We start from the raw sequence: 27,388 nt of genomic DNA, 5'->3' as shown, positions 1-27,388 counted from the left end.
ACTTGCTAAAATGTCTAAACCTGTTTTTGCTTTGTCATTGTTGAGCAAAAAAACTAAACATGCACATGGGGGGACTGAATTTGGGAAACTCTTGGCTAGAGGGCACAGGGAGGGAGAGTATGAGCAGGTGTCAGTGTCCCTGATCGGAACATACATGTTTTATGTTGATGTTGTTGTTTTTAAAAGGCTGCAGTTACAGTTGTAGTTGTACGGGACCCCCCCTTTATTGCAAAAATGTGTTTGGGGTGAAAATCTGTTGAGTGCTGAGTGAAGGAACGTTTTGAGCAGCAGTGACAACATAATACAGGCTATATACAAGTATACCAATTATTAGGAATACCTTGCACCCCCTCATACCCTATTCAAAGGCAGTTAAATTTTTTGTCTTGCCCATCCACCCTCTGAATAGCACACATACACAATCCATGTCTGAATTGTCTCAAGGCTTAGCAATCCTTCTTTAACCTGTCTCCTCCCCTTCATCTACACTGATTGAGGTGGATATAACAAATTACATCAATAAGGGATCATGCCTTTCACCTGGATTCACCCGGTCAGTCTGTCATGGAAAGAGCAAGTGTTCTTAATGTTTTGTACACTCAGTGTACATATGGCACTGACCTTGTCGCTGTCCAGCATGGCCTTCCTCTCTAGGCTGTAGTTGACTGTGTGATGCTCCTGTCTCTACTTCCTGAGCTCCTCCTTCTGCACAAGGGACTCCTCCGGAGCTTCCAGCTTACCCGCTGCATGGGGATGGAGAGAGGAGTAATACAATTGAACGATCAACATTTATTAATCTTGAATTCAAACCACAGGATCAGGTATGTTGGAGCTAGTTTGAAATAAAAGGCCGGTGGTGGATCATGTGAATGGGAAGACGTGGTATCGAGGTTCTTTATCTCACCAAGAACCATGTTCTCAAAAGGTGAGTTTGTCCTTGTTCTCCTGCAACTCTTGGCAGAGTTGACTGAGCTGCAGCTCAAAAGGACTCCTTGGCCTGCTGCAGTCCCCCCAGTTGCTCTGACAGGTCTGTGAGCTCATCCTCCTTCTGGGCCAGTGAGCACTTCACATAGAGCCCCATGTCCTTCTCAACAGTAAAGTACTAAAATGGGAAGTCTTTGTGTTGCACCTCCAACTCAGCACATTTGTGCTGATATCTGCAAAGGCAGTGAGAAAATAGGATGACATTTAAATAGGGGGAATTCAATCATGGAAACTTGATTGGTAGTTTAAAAGCTTAATTGATTTAGTTTTATTATATATTTGTATGGTTGATTTTGTACTAATGGACAGTATTTTATAAATAACTATTTTGATGATTTGCTTTAATGAGTGATTCGTGTTTGATTGCCTATTTTTACCGTAATGGCAATGATGGGTTGTCTTTACCCTACCCTACGTGGTTACATTAGGGACACACCCTTCACACCACTTCGATAGTCACTTTCGTAGTAAGTTAGGAGAGAAGTGTCGCTAACCCTCTGCATAACCTTAACCTCAGTCTTCTAACCTGCTAATTGTCCTAACCTGCTGCGAAAAAGGCTTTCGCGGTTACGTTAGGCTATAGCCGTCTACTAGACGTTTCAACAATAATCTGAGTGTGTCCAGGCGCAACATTATTTCTCACGCAAACCTGTACTAGCCTAAAATATATGCAGCCAATGAAAACTCTCACTTTTCCAGTCTCGTTTCTGCGACCTGTAGAAATATATTCCACCTTGACAACGCGTCGTCAAAACACTTCAAAACAAATCGCATGTCCTCTTTCTCGGTTGATTTATCTCCGCTTTTCATTCTATTTGGGGGGGTCATTTTTTCCGTGAAACTTTTTCTCCAGCGATTAGAACAACTTCTTCTTCTATGGTATAAATGGCGTTCTCAACAATTAAATGTGCATACCGCCACCTAGTGTACGGGTGGATAATAATTATCCCAAAATATTTTTGGGGAGGGGTAAAAATAAAATATCATACTAACTACCCCAAAAATTATTAACCAAACAAAATCAACCTGCTTTTCTGTAAAAACCTCATTCTAATCAGGTCCTAACACAGGCTCAGAAGCCTTCTGTGAGGGCAGGACATTTCCCTGCGACAAAAGCACTTGTAGGGCTTCTGCTGTGAAGTCTTGGAGCCCCAAAAACTTATCGGCTGCAGATATAATTTCCAGCAACTTGGACCTCTCAAACACTTGTGCTGTACAATTAATCACTGTGGCTATAAATGCCACAAAATCCACCCTCACAATGAGTGTATCCAGATCACCCGATTTACTTAAAACACTAGCAACTGATTGCAATTCATACACTGCCATATCTTCAACACTATTGCCTCTTCCCCCGCGACTCTTCACCTCCTCCACATAGGAGATCTCTGGCAGCCCTGATCCTTGACCCCTTGACCTCCTTCACCCTAACAGGGCACTCAAGGAAGTCCGGAGTATGATCCACACCACAGTTGCAACATTTTCCATTCCCAGATTCTTCAACATCATACTTCTCCCGTCTGCAAACATTTGACACGTGACCATATCATTTACGATTTCCATACTGTTATGGTTTTGACACAAATGCTCTCGCCGGATACCTCACATATCCAAGTAGAGTCTCCTCAAACAACAACAATATCGACAGGCTTTTCTCCTTCCTTCCATTTACCATACAGGTCAGGCGACGTGCACTGACCACTCCTGGGATTTTCTGACTAAGATACTCATCAACTATATCCAACGAAACTCCAGCTATAACTCTTTTGGCAGGCGCCCTATTCCGAAGATCAATACATGTTACTTCTGACGGGGACCTTTTAGCCAGATCCAGTGCACGCTTCTGTTCTTCATCAACACAATTAACCAAAACAAGGCCGCTTCTGGTCACTTTGATTGAATCCACCTTTCTCACTGGTTTCTTCACAGTCCTCGATATTACAAAAGGATTTCCCAAATGAATCAGATCTCCTACCCCAGCCAAACCCCAACCCGGAAGATGCTGGGCCAATTGTGTGCCGCCCTATGGGATTCCCAATCACAGCCGGTTGTGATACAGGCTGGGATCAAACCAGGGTCTTTTTTTTTATTTATTTTTATTTATTTCACCTTTATTTAACCAGGTAGGCAAGTTGAGAACAAGTTCTCATTTACAATTGCGACCTTGCCAAGATAAAGCATAGCAGTGTGAACAGACAACACAGTTACACATGGAGTAAACAATAAACAAGTCAATAATAACAGTAGAAAAAAATAGTCTATATACATTGTGTGCAAAAGGCATGAGGAGGTAGGCGAATAATTACAATTTTGCAGATTAACACTGGAGTGATAAAAGATCAGATGGTCATATGCAGGTAGATACTGGTGTGCGAAAAGAGCAGAAAAGTAAATAAATAAAAACAGTATGGGGATGAGGTAGGTAAATTGGGTGGGCTATTTACCGATGGACTATGTACAGCTGCAGCGATCGGTTAGCTGCTCAGATAGCAGATGTTTAAAGTTGGTGAGGGAGATAAAAGTCTCCAACTTCAGTGATTTTTGCAATTCGTTCCAGTCACAGGCAGCAGAGAACTGGAAGGAAAGGCGGCCAAATGAGGTGTTGGCTTTAGGGATGATCAGTGAAATACACCTGCTACGGGTGGGTGTGCTACGGGTGGGTGTTGCCATCGTGACCAGTGAACTGAGATAAGGCGGAGCTTTACCTAGCATGGACTTGTAGATGATCTGGAGCCAGTGGGTCTGGCGACGAATATGTAGCGAGGGCCAGCCAACTAGAGCATACAGGTTGCAATGGTGGGTGGTATAAGGTGCTTTAGTAACAAAACGGATGGCACTGTGATAAATTGCATCCAGTTTGCTGTGTAGAGTATTGGAAGCTATTTTGTAGATGACATCGCCAAAGTCGAGGATCGGTAGGATGGTCAGTTTTACTAGGGTAAGTTTGGCGGTGTGAGTGAAGAAGGCTTTGTTGCGGAATAGAAAGCCGACTCTAGATTGGAGATGTTTGATATGAGTCTGGAAGGAGAGTTTACAGTCTAGCCAGACACCTAGGTACTTGTAGATGTCCACATATTCTAGGTCGGAACCATCCAGGGTGGTGATGCTAGTCGGGCGTGCGGGTGCAGGCAACGAACGGTTGAAAGGCATGCATTTGGTTTTAGGAGCATTTAAGAGCAGTTGGAGGCCACGGAAGGAGTGTTGTATGGCATTGAAGCTCGTTTGGAGGTTAGATAGCACAGTGTCCAAGGAAGGGCCAGAAGTATAGAGAATGGTGTCGTCTGCGTAGAGGTGGATTGAGAATCGCCCGCAGCAAGAGCAACATCATTGATATATACAGAGAAAAGAGTCGGTCCGAGAATTGAACCCTGTGGCACCCCCATAGAGACTGCCAGAGGACCGGACAACATGCCCTCCGATTTGACACACTGAACTCTGTCTGCAAAGTAGTTGGTGAACCAGGCAAGGCAGTCATTAGAAAAACCGAGGCTACTGAGTCTGCCGATAAGAATATGGTGAGTCGAAAGCCTTGGCCAGGTCGAAGAAGACGGCTGCACAGTACTGTCTTTTATTGATGGCGGTTATGATATGGTTTAGTACCTTGAGTGTGGCTGAGGTGCACCCGTGACCGGCTCGGAAACCAGATTGCACAGCGGAGAAGGTACGGTGGGATTCGAGATGGTCAGTGATCTGTTTGTTGACTTGGCTTTCGAATACCTTAGATAGGCAGAGCAGGATGGATATAGGTCTGTAACAGTTTGGGTCCAGGGTGTCTCCCCCTCGGGTGACTGCGGCAGCTTTCCAATCCTTGGGGACCTCAGACGATATGAAAGAGGTTGAACAGGCTGGTAATAGGGGTTGCAAAAATGGTGGCAGATAGTTTCAGAAATAGAGGGTCCAGATTGTCAAGCCGAGCTGATTTGTAAGGGTCCAGGTTTTGTAGCTCTTTCAGAACATCTGCTATCTGGATTTGGGTAAAGGAGAAGCTGGGGAGGCTTGGGCGGGTAGCTGCGGGGGGGGAGCTGTTGGCCGAGGTTGGAGTACCCAGGAGGAAGGCATGACCAGCCGTTGAGAAATGCTTGTTGAAGTTTTCGATTATCATGGATTTATCTGTAGTCTGTAGTGAAGCCTCTAGAACTGAGATGCAGTGCCTTACACCACTGCGCCACTCAGGAGCCCAATCTGTAATTTGTTGTACCCCTAGCATGTTATCATTGTCTGTACAACAAATTACAGATCGGACTCCTGAGTGGCGCAGCGGTCTAAGGAGTTATAGCTGTAGTTCCGTCATTGTAAATAAGAATTTGTTCTTAACTGACATGCTTAGTTAAATAAAGGTTAAATAAAAAATAAAAATAAGACCTGTATTGATTGTTTTAACAGCTTTCTTATTGGAAGAATGTAGAATGGTCTTCATGTGACTGCTCGAATTCCTTATAGAAAACATGGAGGTGTGTTGTCTTATTAGTGAATTTACATGTATGAATATGAAATTCTTCCATTAGCACAATTAGATTTGCGAGGTAAAATAGTTTTTCTTTATCCTTATTATAGTTAAGGAAACCGAGCAGCAGATTCTCCCGTAAAAAACTAAAGTCATGAAGAACATTAACAATTATAAAACTATAAATATCTTGTCATCATTTCTTTACATGTAGACAATGCCAAAATAAAATGCAAAACTGTTTCTGGTTGCTTAACAATAAAAAAGTACAGTTAAAGTTCATGTCTTTTTTGTTTCTTCAGGTAATGATTCGCAGGGTAATACATGGATCATTCTGAAAGAGACCTCTTTGACCTTGTTAACAAGCAGGTATGTGTGTGGTAATAACTATACTTTTCCCAACAGATATTATTGACACATGTATTCCAGTAAGTTGAGATATAAGGATACAATATCTATTTGAAATAAAGCATGTATAGAGTTGTTGTTCTGAGGGAGCAAGGAGAAACACATTTTCCCTATTGGAGAGTCAACTGGATTAAGCGAGGGTAGGTCAAGAAGGTAAGGTCTGGCTACACCTCTAAACAACATGAGACTTCCAGATGGAATATCAGAGACTATGGTGAACTCTCTAGGTGTAACAGGGATATTGTAACAAGATAAAAAATTGAGTAACAATCCTTCTGCATGTAACGAATCTCCTCTTCGTCTGATGAGGAATAGGAATCATCGGACCAACACGCAGCGTGCTAAGTGTTCATTGTAAATTTAATGAAATAAACTGAACACTGAATGAGAAAAACCAACAAAGAGAGTGAACGACACGAAACAGTCCTGTAAACACAAAACAGAAAACAAGTCCCCACAAACACAGCTGGGAACAGGTTACCTAAGTATGGTTCTCAATCAGAGACAACGATTGACAGCTGCCTCTGATTGGGAACCATACCAGGCCAAACACATAGAAGTACAAAACCTAGAACAAAATATAGAATGCCCACCCCAACTCACAGCCTGACCAAACCAAAATAGAAACATAAAAAAGGAACTAAGGTCAGGACGTGACACTGCATTAATAAGTTGACTCTAGTTCTATTTCAAAATATCCTTATTGTTCCAAATGAAATACCTATGTTGGGAAATGACCACACTAAGAATAGTTGTCTATGAAAAGCAGATCATTTTGAAGGAATCTTATCAATGTTATAGATTCAAAGTAACATAAAATTGAAGCCACCAAAATAGCAGAAGATACGAAGGATGAAATTCCATATTGAACTTTGATTCATTCAATGTTTAGCCCAATTTATCTTAAAAGTATTATTCAAAGTAAGAAAATCTATACAATTGAGACCACCATATTCATGTGTTCATTACGATAGATTTCCTAATGTAATGTGTACGATTTGTCCCGATGAAGTTGAAAAGCATCTGGACAACTGCTTTACTTATTTTGTGGTCAAGATGTAGGACCTGGGCTGAGTAAGTAAGACTAGATCTTTAGGAAAAAATATTGACCACATTGACTGCTCTCGGAATCTGGTCAGCGTCTTTCAAAAAGAGGGCGGTGTCATCTACAAGCTGATTTCTGATAACATCTCCGTCAGCAAGGGGTAAGTTCGAAATTAAGAAACCAACCTCTTTTCAAATCAAATCTAGGAGAAGTACTATGCTTCAATTTAATGGAACTGTTCCCATTTATATAAAGAATTTAAATTTACATTTTACCTTTGTTTAATAATCAGGTAGGCCAGTTGAGAACAAGTTCTCATTTACAACTGCAACCTGGCGAAGATAAAGCAAACAATGCGACAAAAACAACACAGTTACACATGGGATAAACAAACGTACAGTCAATAACACACTAGAAAGATCTGTATACAGTGTGTGCAAATGAAGTAAGGAGGTAAGGCAATAAATAGGCCGATGGTGGTGAAGTAATTACAATTTAGACATTTACACTGGAGTGATATATGTGCAGATGAGGATGTGCAAGTATAAATACTGATGTGCAAAAGAGCTGGAGCGTTACCTAGCAAAGACTTATTGATGACCTGGAGCCAGTGGGTTTGGCAACGAATATGTAGCGAGGACAAGCAAATGAGAGCATACAAGTCGCAGTATTGGGTTGTATATGGGGCTTTGGTGACAGAATGGATGGCACTGTGATAGACTGCATCCAATTTGCTGGGTAGAGTGTTGGAGGCTATTTTGTAAATTACATCGCCGAAGTCAAGGATCGGTAGGATAGTCAGTTTTACGAGGGTATGTTTGGCAGCATGAGTGAAGGAGAATTTGATGCGAAATAGGAAGCCGATTCTAGATTTAACTTTGGATTGAAGATGCTTAATGTGAGTCTGGAAGGAGAGTTTACAGTCTAGCCAGACACCTAGGTATTTATAGTTGTCCACATATTCTAAGTCAGAACCGTCCAGATTAGTGATGCTAGTCAGGCGGGCGGGTGTGGGCAGCGATCGGATGAAGAGCATGCATTTCGTTTTACGAGCATTTAAGAGCAGTTGGAGGCCAAATAAGTGTTGTATGGCGTTGAAGCTCGTTTGAAGGTATGTTAACACAGTTTCCAAAGAAGGGCCAGAGGTATACAGAATGGTGTCATCTGTGTAGAGGTGGATCAAAGAATCACCAGCAGCAAGAGCGACATCATTGATATATACAGAGAAAAGAGTCGGCCCGAGAATTGATCCCTTTGAAACCCCCATAGAGACTGCCAGAGATCCGGACAACAGGCCCTCCGATTTGACACACTGAACTCTATCTGAGAAGTAGTTAGTGAACCAGGCGAGGCAGTCATTAGAGAAACCAAGGCTGTTGAGTCTGCCGATAAGAATACAGTGATTGACAGAGTCGAAAGCCTTGGCCAGGTCGATGAAGACGGCTGCACAGTACTGTCTTTTATTGATAGCGGTTATGATATTGTTTAGGACCTAGAGCGTGGCTGTGGTGCGCCCGAGACCAGCTCGGAAACCAGATTGCACAGCGGAGAAAGTACGGTGGGATTTGAAATGGTCAGTGATCTGTTTGTTCACTTGGCTTTCGAAGAATTTAGAGAGGCATGGCAGGATGGATATAGGTCTGTAACAGTTTGGGTCTAGAGTGTCTCCCATTTGAAGAGGGGGGATGACCCCGGCTGCTTTCAAATCTTTAGGAATCTCAGACGATACAAAAGAGAGGTTGAACAGACTAGTACTACAAAATAATTCCCCAAAACCAAATTTCCAAGGGAAAGAAATAGAAACTAATTTTTCACTCTATTGATGTCACGCTGGTATAAAGGATTTGGAGACAGGCGCAGCAATACATCTGGGTTTTTAATACACCCAAAACAAACACGTATACAAAACATTGCGATGTATCCAAACAAAAGAGCAAGGGTAAACATCGGAGAACAACACGGGATGAGACCCGTAAAAATCCGCAGCACAGGCTGAGACAACGTGTAAAACAGTATAACTTTAGACCGTCCCCTCGCCCATACCCAGGCGCGAACCAGGGACCTGGTTCTGCACACATCAACAACATTCACCCACGAAGCGTCGTTACCCATCGCTCCACAAAAGCCGCGGGCCTTGCAGAGCAAGGTCTGAGCAAGTGACGTCACCGATTGAAACGCTATTTAGCGTGCGCTAACTAAGCTAGCCGTTTCACATCCGTTACACTCACCCCCCTTTTGACCTCCTCCTTTTTCCGCAGCAACCAGTGATCCGGGTCAACAGCATCAATGTAACAGTATAACTTTAGACCTTCCCCTCGCCCATACCCGGGCACGAACCAGGGACACATCAACAACAGTCACCCACGAAGCATCGTTACCCATCGCTCCACAAAAGCCACGGCCCTTGCAGAGCAAGGGGAACTACTACTTCAAGGTCTCAGAGCAAGTGACGTCACCGATTGATACGCTATTTAGTGCGCACCGCTAACTAAGCTAGCCGTTTCACATCCGTTACAAACGCATAGGTACTCAAACGACCAACGGACATGGGAAGAATAATCGACAGCCCGAAGGGCTGGTTTGTAGGCCTTGCTCATACACACACTTTTTTTTTCTATAGGATTGAGGTCAGGGCTTTGTGATGGCCACTCCAATACCTTGACTTTGTTGTCCTTAAGCCATTTTGCCACAACTTTGGAAGTATGCTTGGGGTCATTGTCCATCTTGAAGACCCATTTGCGACCAAGCTTTAACTTTGTTGCTTCAATATATCCGCATAATTTTTTCTTTCTCATAATGCCATCTATTTTGTGAAGTGCACCAGTCCCTCCTGCAGCAAAACATGATGCTGCCACCCCTGTGCTTCATGGTTGGGATGGTGTTCTTTGGCTTGCAGGCATCCCTCTTTTTCCTCCAAACATAACAATGGTCTTTATGGCTATTATGGCCATTTTTCTTTTCATCAGCCCAGAGGACATTTCTCCAAAAAGTACGATCTTTGTTCCCATGTGCAGTTGCAAACCGTAGTCTGGCTGTTTTATGGCGGTTTTGGAGCAGTGGCTTCTTCCTTGCTGAGCGGCCTTTCAGATTATGTCGATATAGGACACAATTTACTGTGGATATAGATACCTTTGTACCTGTTTCCTCCAGCATCTTCACAAGGTCCTTTGCTGTTGTTCTGGGATTGATTTGCACTGTTCGCGCCAAAGTATGTTCATCTCTAGGAGACAGAACGCGTCTCCTTCCTGAGCGGTATGATGGCTGCATGGTCCCATGGTGTTTATACTTGCATACTATTGTTTGTACAGATGAACGTGGCACCTTCAGGCATTTGGAAATTGTTCCCAAGGATTAACCAGATTTGTGGAGGTCTAAAAAAAATGTATCCTGAGGTCTTGGCTGATTTCTTTTGATTTTCCCATGATGTCAAGCAAAGGCATTGAGTTTGAAGGTAGGCCTTGAAATACATCCACAGATACACCTCCAATTGACTCAAATTATGTCAATTAGCCTATCAGAAGCTTCTAAAGCCACCATCCCGTCTGAATGTCAACTCTGCCTAGAAGGCCAACACCACTCTCAACGTCAACAGTGAAGAGGCGACTCCGGGATGCTGGCTTTCTAGGCAGAGTTCCTTTGTCCAGTGTCTGTGTTCTTTTTCCCATCTTAATCTTTTATTTTTATTGGCCAGTCTGAGATGTCTTTTTCTTTGCAACTCTGCCTAGAAGGCCAGCATCCCAGAGTCGCCTCTTCACTGTTGACGTTGAGACTGGTGTTTTGCGGGTACTATTTAAAGAAGCTGCCAGTTGAGGACTTATGAGGCGTCTGTTTCTAAAACTATGCACTCTAATGCACTTGTCCTCTTGCTCAGTTGTGCACCTCTTTCTATTCTGTTTAGAGCCAGTTTGCACTGTTCTGTGAATGGAGTAGTACACAGCATTGTACAATATCTTCAGTTTCTGGGCAATTTCTCGCATGGAATCATTTTAATGTTATTTTGATGGTCAAAGAATTCACTTTTCTTTAAAAAACAAGGACATTTCTAAGTGAACCCAAACTTCTGAACGGTAGTGTACATCCATGTAAGCTCCATGGGTCCACACTGTAGTTCTACCAATCTGTCTTACCACCTCTGAATGTGATAAAGCATGACTGATTCCATATCTCTGAACCTCTCTAGCCTCTCTCTCTGCACCTGGCATCTACCAAATGCTGCACTGTTTTCTCCCCTACAATTACAGCACTTAACCTTCACATTGCTCCGACATTCACCCTAATCATGGGGCGGCAGGTAACCTGGTGAATAGGAGCATTGGGCCAGTAACCCAGTGGGTTAACTGAGCAAAGGCTGTTAACCCACTGTTCCCCGGACGCCGATGACGTGGATGTTGATTAAGGCAGCCCCCCGCACCTCTCTGATTTCGAGGTAAATGTGGGAGACACCATTCAGTTGTACAACTGATTAGGTGTTCCCCTCCACACTTGACACATATTTTCTTTCCTTTACACTGAGCAGCACATGTCCCATTCTTTGGCATTTAAAACACTGCAGTGCATATGGGAGAAATTCTCGAACATAAGGAATCCTATCTGTACTTTTCCCGGCAAAACTTTCTCAAACCTCAGCATCACTGATAAGCTTTCACTTCATTGTCCCTCTTTCTTACTAATCAACCTTTTGACCTCCACTACTCTGTTTCCCTTCACATTTTCATTAATATCATCTGTGGACATATATATTGGGACTCCAGTGATGACTCCCCTCAAACTAGAATAAGCACCAGGTACTGTACATGGCTTTCAATATTCTTCCCATTAAGCTTTTCCATTTGCAGAATCTTCGCTTGCTGAGCCTGGCTAACACAAAATATTAGCAATCTACAATTTTTAATTAACCGGGCTAGTTTAACTTCTCTTTCTCTACGGCATTGGTTAGTCGGATAGGGTGTAAATGAGGCCCTGTGGGCTCATCAAACACCATCTTTCCACTCCGACACATTATTACTCTTGCTTCCTACCTTGACGCTCTTTTTGCTTTCTATACTAGATGCTCCACTGTTTCAGTATCAGGATCTGTCTTCTTCCTATGTCTTTCCACTATAGACCATTCAGATCCTTGACCCTCATCCTCCTGGTCCATAGGATCAGAACAGACACCCATGTTGATTGCATTCCAGCACAGCTGTTGCTTCACCAACTTTCTCTCCATTTCTTCCATTTTGTTACACTCTACTCGCCGCCATTTTCCTGGCCCTTCTCCCACTCCTGGCATCCACAACACACGTTGTTACCAGGGAATGACGTCAGGTGCCATTGAATTGGAATGTCAGTCTGCCCACTGAAATGTAACATCAGACAGTTCAGCTCCTGTATTACCATACTATCAGTTTAACAAACAGATATTTACAATACATCATGTTTACCTAGTTAATCTATAGAACCTACTCTGATTACAGTATTGTAGTACATGGTGTTCTCTTGTTCTTTCATATAAGCACATCGATGACATGGGCAAGGTCCAAGGCTTTGGCATTCAAGCACAAATATTTGGGAATGTATTACTGCAAGTATGCACACAAAACAGAAACTGCATATAAACGGTATATATTTGTCAATTAAATTAACATTCCACAAGCCAACAATCGTTGTCCCCTCTCTCCCTTTTCACAGATCTACTAAACTTCTATTGGAATACTGTTTCATTAATACATCTCTGTTGCGTGTAACAAAGGATTTGCAACCGTATGAATAGGCCTGTACGGTACTTGCCAGGCCCTGGCCGATTCATATACAAGTCAGCTGTCATTAACAATGTCATCCTTGTGTTGGCTGTATAGGCCTAATTGTGTCAGATACCAAGTCATACTAAATGCTAGTGAAAATGTCAAAGCTTGTTTCGAGCTAGCATGGTGCTCTTTGTGCCTAGACAAACTGCTTACACCGTACTGCTTACTGCCTACTATTGCTTATTTCTTTACATATGACAGGAAGTCTCAATAGGAAATTTAGCAACCCTGAGAAAATGATGCAAGACTTGTGCTGAGTGACTACTCACTATCTGAGTCAAAACCCCCATCCTACCCCACCCCTCAAAAAGGAGAAGCGCAAATTCCCTCCTGATGCCCTCCTGATGTTTTGGTTTACTTATTTTTTCGGTGGGACTATTTTGTTGTTTTGCTTTATCAATATTTTTTCATCTATAGATTGTCAATCATTTATAAGCACATTAATAGATCACATCATATACAGCCTTGCTGAAAGCTCCTTAAAATAACATAACAACTGTAGAAATAACACAACAACTGTATGTGACACTGACATGTTTTAACTTATTAGGGTAAAGGTAATGTTAATTGGAAACTTTGGTTTGATAGATTCACTAGAATGTCTGTATTTCAAATGCAGAAAGGACTGCTGACGTGAAATGGATTTGCCAATTCCGCTCTCTCAAGACGACAGGAAGAACATTTCTCTGTTGGGCAAAAAAAAATGTATACTGTTCATCACACTGTGGGCACTGCATGCTGTTCAAGGGGTGTATCAAAGTTGTCCTCATATAGTCTGTCTAAGAACAAGGATGATAATAGGACCTGTATCCTTACACGTCTGAACCTACCCCCAAACCATGAGCAAACGAAAACTGAGTAAGTTTTGTTTTTCTTAGTAAATGTCTCATTCGTAATCAATTCTACAGTATACAATAAGAAGGATCACAGAATGCAACAATCCTAGAGCTCTGGCTATTTTGTGAGTCAGAGTTAGGGAAAGGGAGGAGGCTCCTCATCTCTTAATGTGACTATTTGTAATGAATGAGTTCTATTGACTCTTGTTTCTCTGTCAGTTCACTCATTGTCTGCTGTTGCTTTACTTATAAAAACACTATTCAGGTTTACATGCTATTGTAAACAAAAACATAGATGGCTCATTGTTTTGTTTCAAATAGCATCTCAACTGAGCACTAAATGGAGACTGACCATGGCATACAATACAAAAACAGCTCTTACTAATACAAGCCAGCCTGCTATAGACAACAAAGTTATGTTTGTTGGTATTAGGTTGTGTGTGTGTGCGTGTATGTGTGTGTGTGTGTGTGGTTTGAAGTGTATAACGACAGTAGGTCATTATGTCATTTAAACTTGACCATCAGGACCCAAAACATAATTTGAAAATAATTTGAGTAAAGGAAATCCCTCTAAAATTGTCTTGAAGATTAAAATCCTGATCAGATAGTAGTCTACATCTGTTACAGAATAACATGTTTATAGTTCTGCTTCCTCAAGTCTCCCTAGATAACGCTCTCAGTGACAAAGCTAGCCGTTCAGGTCCAGAGTACACCCCCCCCCCCTCTCTTGCCTAATGTGTCTCTGAAAAGTAAATAAAAGACTAGCGTAAGGAAAATGATAGTATTCCTCCATTGTCTCCCCCAATTTCTCCCTCTCCCACTCCTTTTAACAGCCCCTGAGGAATCATATTTAGCTGGAAGCAGGCTAGAGGCATTCGATATGTCTGCATCAAGTTTTCATGCTCTAATGGGTCCGCAGGGAAGAAACATAATTAAACAACCACAGAGTTCAGCTCTCAGTTCAGAAATTAATCCGGTGAGGGATTCAGCATGTTCGGCTTGCATGTGAAAACATTCCAGGCATGACTGAGCAGAGAGTACACAAATAACATTTTTCACATGCTAAAAAATGAAGAGCGAAATCTCAACTCAAAGCACATACTGTACCATAGAACACCAATGTATCAGGATATCAAATGAGCCATGGCAACAGTGGCTACAGTAAGGAAATCTTGCGCTCTCTCCCCAGGTCTCAAGTGGTTTGGAAGTCTCTCCAATCTCTCCATCCGCCGTTCGTCAGACAAGACAGACCCCAAGATAACCTCGAAGCCTGATGGGAGCCACAGTGACAAAACTTTGGGGGCCAACTCAGTTGATGACATGGATACCTGCTTACACAGCCCGGGCTATGCTCGCTCCAGTGACATGTACACACACGTAGGTACCGTGGCTCGAAAGGAGAGGCAGAAAAGCAGCAAGGGGTCAAAGAAAAAAAGTAGTAGCAAAGGTCAGATCAGTGGAGGGCAGAGCCCGTGTCAGGATGGGGACTATGTACGAGATTCTCCTCTTCTGAGTGTCCTGTCTAGTACCCATCTTTCAGCTTTAGAGAAGTCATTGCCTGGTGGCCTTACAGGGAAAACACTGCCAGTGGTTCAGGCCCCCACTCACTCTCCCTCACCCAGCTGTGACACAGATACACTGCCATCCCGTAAAGGCTCACATGAAGTACCCAAGTCCTCAGCACTTAATAAACCCTCAGGAAATCAAGATCCACCATTGACATGTGAGGACCACTCAAGGGTCAATGCAGCCAGGACCAATGCTTGTGTGCCTGACCCTGCCACTATGCCTTCCTCCCAGAGCACTCAGTACTACTCTGACCCAGTGTCACCCACAGCGCTTACCAAGGACTTGTATGAGGTGATGGACCCTATAGCACAGGCGGTCCGCAGAGATACAGAGGAGAAGACACACGATGATGGAAGCAGGACTCTGGGAGATTCACAGAGGATGGGGACATTTGACTGGTGAGAAACTGATTTATCACAACACAAGGGATGATATGTGTGTGAGATGAATTGATACATTATGTAACCTTTTATATATATTTTTTTCAAACAAAATATCAAAAATTGTATCTGTATCTCTGAATTCAAGAATTTGTAACTGACAGATATATGTTTTAAAGTCCGGAATGAACTCTAGTGCCATATATTATCCTGCAAAAGTGCTCTGAAGTGAAGTTGAATTAGCCAACCTACACTGTAAAACCATGAAACATGTGACATGCTTATAACCTAAACGTTAGTGTTTAAAACTTAAACATCAGGCATTTCGATTTTTCAATAAGTGTTCTCACCTTAAACACAGGCGTTTAGAATGCAAAACTAAACATGACAGTCCGCTTTTTCCATTGAGTTTCCAACCAAGAAAACACCTATTTTAAACACTAGTGTTAACTTTCCCATCGTTCTGTTTAGAGTGCATTTAGTCATTAGAAATTCCATGCCTTTTATTCAGATCAGTGTTAGGAATGTCTGTCACCTTACCTACATTCAGCACAACGGAACAGGACATTTGATTCAAGAAATCTTTTCCACCGCGTGGTGTGTTGAGTTCATTTCAGTTAACTCTGAGTGAAAAAGAGGGGTCTGATTATCATATTTCCCAGCATGCTTTGTTGCAGGTTGATTTTTAGAATAGTTTGTTTTAATATCTCTGTTTCCTCATGCACATTAATCGATTGATTAATTGATCTTATACTATACAAAGATAAATAACTTGGATTTGTCTAAACTAATCCAATCTGCAAGAGGTTTTACTTATTGCACCCGTTACTTAGATGGTTGTTCCAGTTGAGATTTTCTGGTTTAGCTCGTTTTGATTTTGAAATCCTGCACAATAGCAGTCATTCTTTGTGCAGGTTGTGGATGGTAAAATATTCAAATTCTTAGAAATACTCCGTGTTTGATGTGGCCCATGAGCCAGGATTTTCTGACCACAATGTGGAGTATAACTAGACCATATGAAATGTATATGTGGTCATTAAGGATTTACTTTTAATTGAAACACATTCACTTAGGCAGTCATCGGGTGAAGGCTCCAGGAATATAAATAATTGAATGGAACAACCACAGTCATGGGTGGGTATCACATTCAGTTAAAAGGCATTCGTTGAAATACGCAAATATGGCTTTACACCCTAGTGTTAAAACAACACCCCCTCCAAGTGTTACGGGAAAGTGTTTCGTTAAGTGTTTAGATCCTAAACACTTGGTTTGACAGTGTACCTGTTTCTCAACGCGGGACGCTTAATTACTCGTCTTTAAAATTGGATATTCCCATAAACCTGAATTTGAAAGGTCTTGTTGAATAGCGAAACGATAATTCGACTCCGACAATAACATGCATGGGCCGAAGGTCCCTCCCCTGCACGGTTTTTGCGCGTGGACGAGAGCACCCTTTGCTCTGCTTGTAGTTCAGCTCAGCGCTATGACTTGAGATCGTTACACTGCTAGAGATGTGCGAAAGTCATGATATATGCTACCGTTCGATTCCGTCTCGAGTATTTACTACCATGGGAATAAGGTGAGATTTCAGATTTCTATATTTATTATGATAATACAATACCATCACTTCATGGTGGATGTACGTTTGATGGATAAATTCAGGTTCTAGTTCATAGGTTGTTTATTGCCTGGACTGCATAGTCATGTTCTCTCTGAGCACTTTCGTTTGAAAACTGTTTTTATGTTTTGGACATTGTAACATTCACATATGTTGCAGGTAATGTCATTGTGTTACATGGTAACATCTTGCAGTTGCAGCCTGCACACTGCAAACAACTAATCCATCCTAGTTAATTATATTCATTGTCTGCATGATGTCCTGAAGGGACATACTTCCACACAGTATATCTTGATATACATGAATACATCTATCTTCTTATGAAACATTAATAAACCCTATTCGCATGAAATGTTCAGCTTCGGACAGTGAGCTCTGGGTTTAATGTCCTACAATAGCCTCGCCTATAGTGTCTGTCTGTCATTTGGGGAGCCTGGGATATGGGTTATGTAATTTGTATTGCTTAAGGAATTTGGACGTTTTCCTTCATTTCAGCGAAAGGATGACATTATTGCTGCTCTTTGTCCAGTGAATGGCGACCATACAGTCTATGGCCGAGACTGACTTCTGATTGTCCTAACAGCTAGTGGAAGTAATTGATCTCTCAGCTAGTTGAACTTGACCTTATGTTCCCTGACATTCCCCTAGGCCAGGGGTCCCCAATTACATTTAGCGGATGGTCGGGTCTGGAATATAGTTCTAAAACATTTTTACACTGCAAATTGACCACAAGAATCCCAAACAGATATGGTATTTGACAATAATAATTTAAAACCTTGACCACATTGGGATACGATCACATATGCCTCTCTATTTATGTGTGGGAATACTTTGGAACAGATTTCCTCAATTAAAATCACTTTGAGCTAATTTCCTGGTGATTTTGCAGCAATGTCCAAAAACAACAATCACTCCTGGGGGATCACCCGCATATTTGGGAACCCTGTCCTAGACATTATGTGCAGACCGGGATTATACTACATATTAGTCTATAGAAGAGAGGAAACAATATTGAGCAAAATGCCGCTGGTATAGATGAAAGTGAAAATGTGAAGGTTGGAAGTTCAGATCAAGGGTCATTTTACTCTATGCTGAGGTCAATAGACAGCTTGTCAGTAGTGATTCATTTTGCCTGATCAGCAGAAAAAAATCTAATTTAAATTTCCAACAATTCTACACATTTTGCCATGAGTAGAGAAACTTTAGCATTTTTTGAAGCACATTTTCAGCAAATTGAGTGACTGTCAGTGAGTGACATAACAAGAGGAAAACTGCTGATGCACTACCAAATTTCATAATTACTACCTTGTGTATTCTACTATTCATACTCCCAACAGTAAGTTGAGACCCTGACTTAGTTCCCCCCCAGAAAACAGTGGTGGCGGGGTCCCCTAGCGGCCACGGGGCCTTGCGCTCAGTGCGTAGTCTGCGTATAGGCAGAGGTGGCACTGGTCAAGTGTCTTTAGTGTAAAGCTCTAAACTCTAGGACTCACTGAAGGATGTAGCTTTCATAGTCATGAGTGTGATCTGTGAAACCTCGCTCTTTCCTCGGTTTTGCTGACAATGACACTGCTCCATTATAAACCGTGTCATAAACTACTTACTGTGTCCTCCTTATGTAGATAGGCAGTGTACAATGTTCAGTGCTTGCAGGTCATACTGTATGTGATTCTTCTTATTGTTTTGAGCCACAACCCACTTCAAGGGGTTGTGTGTTTGTGTGTGTCTCCCCCCATACACAGCTGCCTCATGGCTGTTTGATGACGTTAGTTTATGCTGTAAATATGGATCTTCATCTAGGGAAACTCATCCGGCCAAGTACTGAATAGGGAGGCTCCTTAGCTCAAACTGAAATGGCGGTCAGAGGAGCTTGGCTTTATTAGGCATCATAGAAACATGGGAAATGAGTCTGGAGATTCTTCTTCTTGTCAGATAATGAAAGCTAGTTCTACTGCTGGTTTTTGTCATCATTATCTCAGTCTGTGTTATTGTAGTTTGGGACCCCCTGTGGGCCATTTATGTGTGTTTGTTAGTGAATGTATCTTTAGCTGGAAGGAAGGACTGGGGGGAAGAATGGTATGTTGGGGAGGACGAGGAGCAGCTGTGAGAGTGCTTGCGTGCATGTGTGTGTGTGTGTGAGAGATTGAGTTCATGGGAACAAGAGGTCATGTCTCTTGACAGTACTCTTGTGGAAACGTTCTGGCTGAGGAACAACAGAAAGTCCAAAGTAACACTTTTCAAAAGCTCCTGACATGCCTCACGTCTTCCACGATAGTTTTTGTTTAATGTCACCGGCTGTTGCTTGGAGTTGTCATATTAGTACATATCTTGGAGGTATTGCAGATTTGAACTCCTACTAGACTGTTATGCAATAGGCCTATTTCCCCCTAGCCTAGGAACATAGAGAAGTACATACACAGAGGACAAGGCCCTGACTGTTGAGCCATCACAATGAAGAACATACATTTCCATTCTAAAATGATGTTTTCCCCTCTCTCTTCCAGCCAATTGGATCCCATTGAAAGCAAAGGTGAATATGTGAAGGTAAGATCTTTTACCTCCGCCTCACTACTAATATGGATTGATTCATAATAAGTGGTCCTTTTGAGACGTTCTCTCGAACAACTCTGAGGTGCCTGTTTAGCATTGCAAAACAACAAAAAGGAGACTTGTTTACTTCTTCCTATATAGTGTGTTGTTTTTAGAAGCCTCTCTCTTGCTGTGTTTGTGTGGAACCAGGAGAACTGTGATGGGATCACAGTGTGCACAGCGGTCAAGCTCTAATTGAATTAGGTTCGGTGACATAAAAGAGTTGGGAAGCCTGCCCATTCCAGAGGAATAGTTTAGAGACGACTGTGTAACTGTGGGCAACTGAGCCTGATCTGGATATGACTGGTTATGCCTAGTGCAGATGGAAAGACTGAAGGAATTCAGATACATTCATTCATTGGATCCTCTCTAACTTTACAACCATACAATTGATTCTACATTTTAAATCAACTTTATTTGATGCTTTATTTTATCAATATATATTACATTATATATCTAAGCCCCCCCCCCCCCCCAAAAAAAAGTGACTTTCCAAAAAGCAAGACCACTTGCCAGCAGCATACCACCCTGCATCCCACTGCTGACCTACCTGTGAAGCTAAGTGGGGTTGGTCATAGTCAGTCCCTGGATGGGAGACCAGATGCTGCTGGAAGTGGTGTTGGAAGGCCAGTAGGCCTCTGGTCTAAAAAAAAAATCATAGGACAGTGATTGGGGACATTGTCCTATGTAAGGTGTTGTCTATTAGATGGGATGTTAAACATGTGTCTTGACTGTCTGTGGTCACTGAAGATCCCATGGCATTATTGTAGGAGTTGGGTATTAAGCCTGGTGTCCTGGCTAAATTCCCAATCTGACTGTCAAACATTCAATTTGTATTTAAAATTAACACTTCCCTCCTTGAAATGCTAAATTATCTTGATGCAACAAACCGGTATGCTATTAATTCAATCCAAAGTATTCATGAGATCTGTAGGTCTCCTCTTCATTTTGTAAGTGTTTTTGGAGCAGTGTCAATCAGTCCATGGGACAAACCATTAAATAGAAGGAAACGTTGTTGTTTGAGAAAACAACATGTCACCTACTGTAGTTGAAGGCTTGGGAAGGGAACAGTCGTTAGGACCAGCAGATCCGCCCATTTAAAATGAATTCCAAGAAACATTTATACAAGTGGTGATTGGAGGGTCAGGGTGCTTGATCTACTTTGTCTGGGAGACTGTGTGTAAATAGGTGACAGCTTGGCTGACTAATGGCTAAGCTACACAATAACGTTACCGCAACAACCTGCCCAAGACTGTGCTCTGGTGACATGCCAGTGTGGGAATGCCTGACTTCTGTTCTCTAACCTTCCCTGCTTCACTCCATCTACTGAATTTCACAACAGACTAACCGGGGGAAAGGCAACAAAGTGACTTGTTTCCACTGTCTGGTGCTGAATCTACGCAGATGCTGGAACTGTTGTTTCACAGGGGTTATGAAGTTGAAATGTATTTTATTTTCAACTCTTCTCTACGTCTTACCTTTGCTTCTTATGTCTTTTAAGTTCTCCAAGGAGAGGTTCTGTTTGGACATCCCGTCTGAGAAGCTGCGCAGGGAGCTGGAGGAAGAGCTGAAACTAAGCAGCAGCAACCTGTTGAGCCATGGCTGGTACCATGGACACATCCCCTGGGAGGTGAGGCTCCCCTGCTTCCTCAAACATCTAGACATACTTATGCGCACGTACACACGCATGACATTCGTAGTAATCTCTAGCTCTACTTAACTGATGTGTCCTTTGACTGGCAGGTGTCAGAGACTCTGGTGTTGCACCATGGGGACTTCCTCATCCGAGACTCTCTCTCCAGCCTGGAAGACTATGTGCTGACCAACCGCTGGAACCACCATACCCTGCACTTCCTAATAAGCAAGGTCCTGCTTCAGACCAGTGAGACCTACACCCGGGTCCAGTACATCCTGGAGGGAGAGGCCTTTGACTCCGTGCCTGCTTTGGTTCACTTCTACGTGGGGAACAGGATGGTTTTGACTCAGCAGAGTGGGGCTCAGATCCACAGTCCCGTTAATCGTACTTTACCACTACACTACTTGGAGGCAGCCTTCGCTCTGGCCAACCACAATGGCTATCTGAACTCTCCCTCCTGTCAGAAAGGGGCTCTGGTCAAGACCCAGAGTGGGAATGGGATGGACAAGATCTGCCCGCTTAGGTGAGACTGGTTCTCATCTGCACTGTCCTCTGCTCTTTTGACTACAACACCAGTTTGTCTGTGAGCAGTGCTTTTTTGCTGTGCTTCAAATATGCTTGTTGATTTTGACTAAAGGTGTGTGTGTGTGTGCGCAGCCCTTCTACTGTTCACCACAGGGAGGCGGTCAGGAGCTGTAGCTTCAATATGGATCAGATTGAGAAAATCCATCAACCCTCTTCACCTATTGGAGAGAACCTTCTCTCTTCACCATTTAGTGAGTATGGGGTTCTTTTTGTACAGCAAAGCATCACAAGCACATTATCAAATATCTGCACTGTGAGAGTGCCACACAAAAACTCTACAATTGCTTCCCAGTGACTTAAGTTTCAAATGAAACACTTCCATAGGAAAGGACTGACAATATGAATTTGATTTTTAACCCTTATTTTACCGGGTAAGTTGATTGAGAACACATTTTCATTTACAGCAACGACCTGGGGAATAGTTACAGGGGAGAGGAGCGGAGGGATGAAGTGTGACAGAGTGTGACATTGTGTAACTCATTATTGTGAATTTCCTCTGCTTGTATCTGAAGTCACCCAGCAGCCCAGGAGTCCACGTGTCATCCGAGTGCCAGAGGTGGCTCCCTCCCCATCTGTCTCCAGATGCTACAGCAGCAGCACCCAACCCTCACCCTCCCCCTCACCCAACAACAACACACAACAGACCACCAGAGCCCAGGCCTCACCAACCCACATATATCTGACTCCAGACACAGACAGCAGCTACAGTCAGCTCTGTCCTGCCACCCCACCAGCTCAGAGTTATGTGAAGCGGCTGTGTACGGAGGAGGAGGAGGATGAGGGACAGAGTGTTGTAGACCCTGTGAAGGAGGAGAATGTGTATGAGGTCCCTATAGTGGAAACAGCCTCTGCCTTCATGCCTAGTAGGTACCAGTCCCCACTGATGCCCAAAGAGAACAGGCCCCTGGAGATGGGGGTGCTGAGGAGGGTCAAGGAGCTGCTAGGCCAGGTGGATGCCAAGACAGTGGCTAAACACATCACCAAGGCTGACTGCATGGTACTGACACACACACACACACTCCCTCATTGCACAACCCAAACCTATCCTTTTCTTACCATGTCTCTGGTCCTCAGGTCGCCAGAATATTGAACGTGACTCCGGAGATGCAGAGGAAGATGGGTGTAAGTTCTGGGATGGAGCTACTGACCCTCCCACACGGTCACCAACTCCGTCTGGACCTGCTGGAAAGGTGAGGACTGGCATTACTTTTCACATTACTTCACACACTTTTTGGTTCTTCAGATTTTTGGGTGTTTCTGTGTCAGCTTCCTTGTATTTCTAAGTTCACCAGTTTAATTCATGTCTTTGTAAAGTCTCTGTTTTCTCTGTGCCTCGACTATCCCTCTATCATCCAGGTTCCAGACCATGTCCATCATGCTAGCTGTGGAGGTGCTGGGCTGTACAGGCAGCACTGAGGAGAGAGCTTCCCTGCTGCACAAAACCATCCAAATGGCTGCTGAGCTCAAGAGCAACCTGGGCAACATGTTTGGCTTCGCCGCCATTATGAGAACCTTAGAGCTGCCACAGGTACAGCACATGCGTATGGGCATTGAAACTGAAAAGTTACTCATACATAACTACTGTAACTAGTATGTGGAGCAGGTTACATTTAGGGGAGGTAAAGCATGAGTTATACTGATCAGTGCATTTATGAGCAATTATCTTCTTTGCCGCTTAGATCTGCCGTCTGGAGCAGACGTGGATGGTGTTACGCCAGCGACACACAGAGGGCGCTATCCTCTATGAGAAAACCTTGAAGCCTTTCATGAAGCGCATGAACGATGGGAAAGGTACTTCATCCTAATTTATCCCCAAAGACATTCAGCCTACATTCCCTAAATAGTCTCCTTTTAACTAGAGCCTAGGGAATAGGGTGCCATTTTTGACACGCATTGTTTCACCCCCTAAAAGCAGTGAATGCAAATATTGACCTTAGTGAGAGTATACAGTGTGTCAAATGCAATGCCTAATAGACCTCTTCCTCTCCTCTCTTTCTAAGAGAGCTGTGCATTCTCTAACACATCTTTCCCGCATGTGGTGCCCCTCCTATCCCTCCTGGAGAAAAGTGTAGCGGTGGTGGACGGGGCGGAGCCTTGGGAGACGGTGGAAGCGGGGATGGATGTGGTGATGAGTCATCTGGCGGCGGCACGTACCATGGCACAGCTGGGGGGCAACTACTGCGCCAACGCAGAGAAAAAGCTACAGGGTGGGAGGAAGTCTTTGTACTATGTTCACCAAAACTATATTGAGATAGACTTTAAACCATGTTCACACAGAGACCACAACCATGTTGAGATGCAGACCGCAACCATGTTGAGATGCAGACCACAACCATGTTGAGATGCAGACCACAACCATGTTGAGATGCAGACCACAACCATGTTGAGATGCAGACCACAGCCATGTTGAGATGCAGACCACAGCCATGTTGAGATGCAGACCACAGCCATGTTGAGATGCAGACTACAGCCATGTTGAGATGCAGACTACAGCCATGTTGAGATGCAGACTACAGCCATGTTGAGATGCAGACAACAACCATGTTGAGATGCAGACCACAACCATGTTGAGATGCAGACCACAACCATGTTGAGATGCAGATCACAGCCATATTGAGATGCAGACCACAGCCATGTTGAGATGCAGACCACAGCCATATTGAGATGCAGACCACAGCCATGTTGAGATGCAGACCAAATCCATGTTGAGATGCAGACCAAATCCATGTTGAGATACAGACCACAACCATGTTGAGATACAGACCACAACCATGTTGAGATACAGACCACAACCATGTTGAGATACAGACCACAACCATGTTGAGATACAGACCACAACCATGTTGATACAGACCACAACCATGTTGAGATACAGACCACAACCATGTTGAGATACAGACCACAACCATGTTGAGATATAGACCAACACCATGTTGATACAGACTAAATTCTTGAGATACAGACTAAATCCATGTTGAGATACAGACCACAACCATGTTGAGATACAGACTAAATCCATGTTGAGATACAGACTAAAACCATGTTGAGATACAGACTAAAACCGTGTTGTGAAATTAAGTATTTCGTAAAAGTTTGCCACCACGACACCAACACAATTTACCACATATGAACAAATTAGATATGTATTAGTGAGGCTTCAATGGTGATCTCTTTATGTTGTTGTGTGTTGTGTTGTGGACATACAGGTTTCCAGGAGCAAGCTGAGGTTCTAGAACTCTTCTTCACAGAGTTCCAGATGAGGTTGCTGTGGGGGAGTCGGGGTGCGGGGGAGAACCAGGCAGAGCGATACACCAAGTTTGACCAGGTGTTGACCGCCCTGTCCAACAAACTGGAGCCCCCCCATTCGGCACAGTGACCTTTAACCCCAACCCACATTGGACTTTAATGGGTCTTTGTCTTGCCTTTGTCTCTTGAAATGAGAAGCAACTCCAGTCAAGTACTCCGTGTTAACTGACATGGCTGTACCAGCAAGACTGAGTCAGGACATTTTTTTTTGCCTTTATGGTTCTCTTGAGAGATGCTATGATATGGCTTAAATCCATGGTTCTGGGTAATGAGGTAGGCTACTAATGCTGCTTTATCATTTCACATAAAAATGTGCTTCACTACACAGACTTGTGCTGTGAAATAGTAAACAGAGAATCATGCTCTGTTAGCATATGGCCAGTTCAGGGTTGTTGCTGCTCCTTTCAATATCAAATACCACTGTTATAAAAGTGAAGACCAGCCTTGCACAGAGTGCAAAGGTCTCACTGCCCTTCCCTTAATGCCTATGAGGCTGTGCCTTGTGTGAGAATAATCTGAAGGAGATTTGGTCAATCCTTTGCCAGGATCAATAAATGTTGCTCTTGTATGTTATAATAAGCCTGCTTATGAAGGCTGTGCCTTACGAGACTAACTAGCTGATAACAAGAAGGGAATTTTGTTCTTTGCTCAGTAGCATTGTATTTGTTACATTAACCATGGTACACAGAGGACAAAGAGTGCACTTCAGACAGGTAATATTCATGGCCAATCAACACATGCATTTCAAAACCTATTTAGCACATCATAGTCATCTCTGTTGTGTGTACATTAACTTATACGCTAACATTACTTACATTAAGCAGAACATTTACTTGCTTATAACTTATTATAAGGCAATACGTTTGAAATATATGTAGCGAAAGTGTTCAAATGAATAATGCCACTCGTATTTGTTGTTGTCTTAGTTCTGTGATCAGTGACGAGAGACAAGAAAACCAACCACTCAATCATGTATGATACTGTATACGTCCCTATGCAATACATATTTACTTTTGGTGCTATTCACAAAAATGGGTCTTTAACGTGTGTTTAGCATTAGTGTATTTTATCACGAATTCGATCAAGCTGGTACTACATCAGAACATGCTTTGATAGAGTCAGTTATCAAACAATGCACTGAGCCTAGTTCCAAAGGTGCAAGTTATTTAATGATATGTTTAGAATCTAAGCCTATTTGTCCATGTATTCAACGTAAATGCAATGGATATATTGACTGACCTGACTATATGACATATGTAATATAATTTAATAAAAATCATTTATTGGTGTTGGAACATGTCTTTTGTCACACGAAGTCAACGTTAGGAAGTTATCACACCAGTCACATTTTATTGTCATCATAATGTGCTTACCTTGCAGTGGCGGTCGGTGCCGATTAAGATGAGGGAGACTATTTTTCTTATGAGCATGGCCTTTATTACAGCCTATTGGATGACTCATTCATATTCCATTCACCCAACTCAATGTAACATCGATAGGTTTAGGTTAATACATGATACTCCAATTTCCACATATCCATCATGAGGTTGCTACAACCTAGCCTGTGAATTAAAGTTTAAAACGTAGGTGCACAGGTTGAGAGAAGATTTAGTAATCAAGGTGACAGTGACACTTTCAATACCGCCTTGCAAACTCTTGCCTGCATCCAGTTGATTTAGGGTGTAATCATTAGTCCAACAGTTGCAAATGAGAGTTTCTATTGGACAAATTCAGGTATGTTTCTCCCCATTTCGTTCTGTTTGCTTCCGTTTAAGACGTTTTTCAACAGAATGGGCAGGATGAATACACCCCATGATCACTTTGCTTGTTAATTCCTTCTCTCATCTGTGACCAGACGCCTCACAAGTCCTCAACTGGCAGCTTCATTAAATAGTACCCGCAAAACACCAGTCTCAACGTCAACAGTGAAGGTGCGACTCCGGGATGCTGGCCTTCTAGGCAGAGTTGCAAAGAAAAAGCCATATCTCAGACTGGCCAATAAAAAGAAAAGATTAAGATGGGCAAAATAACAGACACTTGACATAGGAACTCACTGTTGACGTTGAGACTGGTGTTTTGCGGGTACTATTTAATGAAGCTGCCAGTTGAGGACTTGTGAGGCGTCTGTTTCTCAAACTAGACACTAATGTACTTGTCCTCTTGCTCAGTTGTGCACCGGGGCCTCCCACTCTTCTATTCTGG

General features: G+C 43.0%; 1 protein-coding gene and 1 long non-coding RNA gene across 4 annotated transcripts; one reads left to right on the top strand and one right to left on the bottom strand.

The window, feature by feature from the left end:
• Window positions 1-623: 623 nt before the first annotated feature.
• LOC139389729 (uncharacterized) lies at window positions 624-16,072 on the bottom strand. Its single transcript, XR_011629420.1, has 3 exons — window positions 15,993-16,072; window positions 15,348-15,435; window positions 624-743 (listed from the first exon to the last, which is right to left on the bottom strand). It is a non-coding gene; the product is annotated as an uncharacterized lncRNA (long non-coding RNA).
• LOC139389728 (SH2 domain-containing protein 3C-like) lies at window positions 13,430-26,481 on the top strand. Of its 3 annotated transcripts, XM_071136644.1 has the most exons (12): window positions 13,430-13,525; window positions 14,693-15,470; window positions 19,575-19,614; window positions 21,161-21,289; window positions 21,403-21,818; window positions 21,953-22,071; window positions 22,393-22,877; window positions 22,955-23,070; window positions 23,237-23,408; window positions 23,560-23,671; window positions 23,881-24,087; window positions 25,087-26,477. In XM_071136644.1, the coding sequence occupies exons 1-12, from the start codon at window positions 13,507-13,509 to the stop codon at window positions 25,254-25,256; spliced, it is 2,763 nt and encodes a 920-aa protein (XP_070992745.1). In that variant the 5' UTR covers window positions 13,430-13,506; the 3' UTR covers window positions 25,257-26,477. The 3 variants fall into 3 exon arrangements, with proteins under 3 accessions (XP_070992745.1, XP_070992744.1, XP_070992746.1); XM_071136643.1 differs by lacking the exon at window positions 13,430-13,525 and having other exon boundaries at window positions 14,614-15,470; window positions 25,087-26,472; XM_071136645.1 differs by lacking the exons at window positions 13,430-13,525; window positions 14,693-15,470 and adding an exon at window positions 16,879-17,031 and having other exon boundaries at window positions 25,087-26,481.
• Window positions 26,482-27,388: the final 907 nt, after the last annotated feature.

This window comes from Oncorhynchus clarkii, chromosome 30, assembly GCF_045791955.1.
Source record: "Oncorhynchus clarkii lewisi isolate Uvic-CL-2024 chromosome 30, UVic_Ocla_1.0, whole genome shotgun sequence".
Classification (NCBI taxonomy): Eukaryota; Metazoa; Chordata; class Actinopteri; order Salmoniformes; family Salmonidae; genus Oncorhynchus; species Oncorhynchus clarkii.
This window is presented reverse-complemented; position numbering and strand designations above follow the sequence as displayed.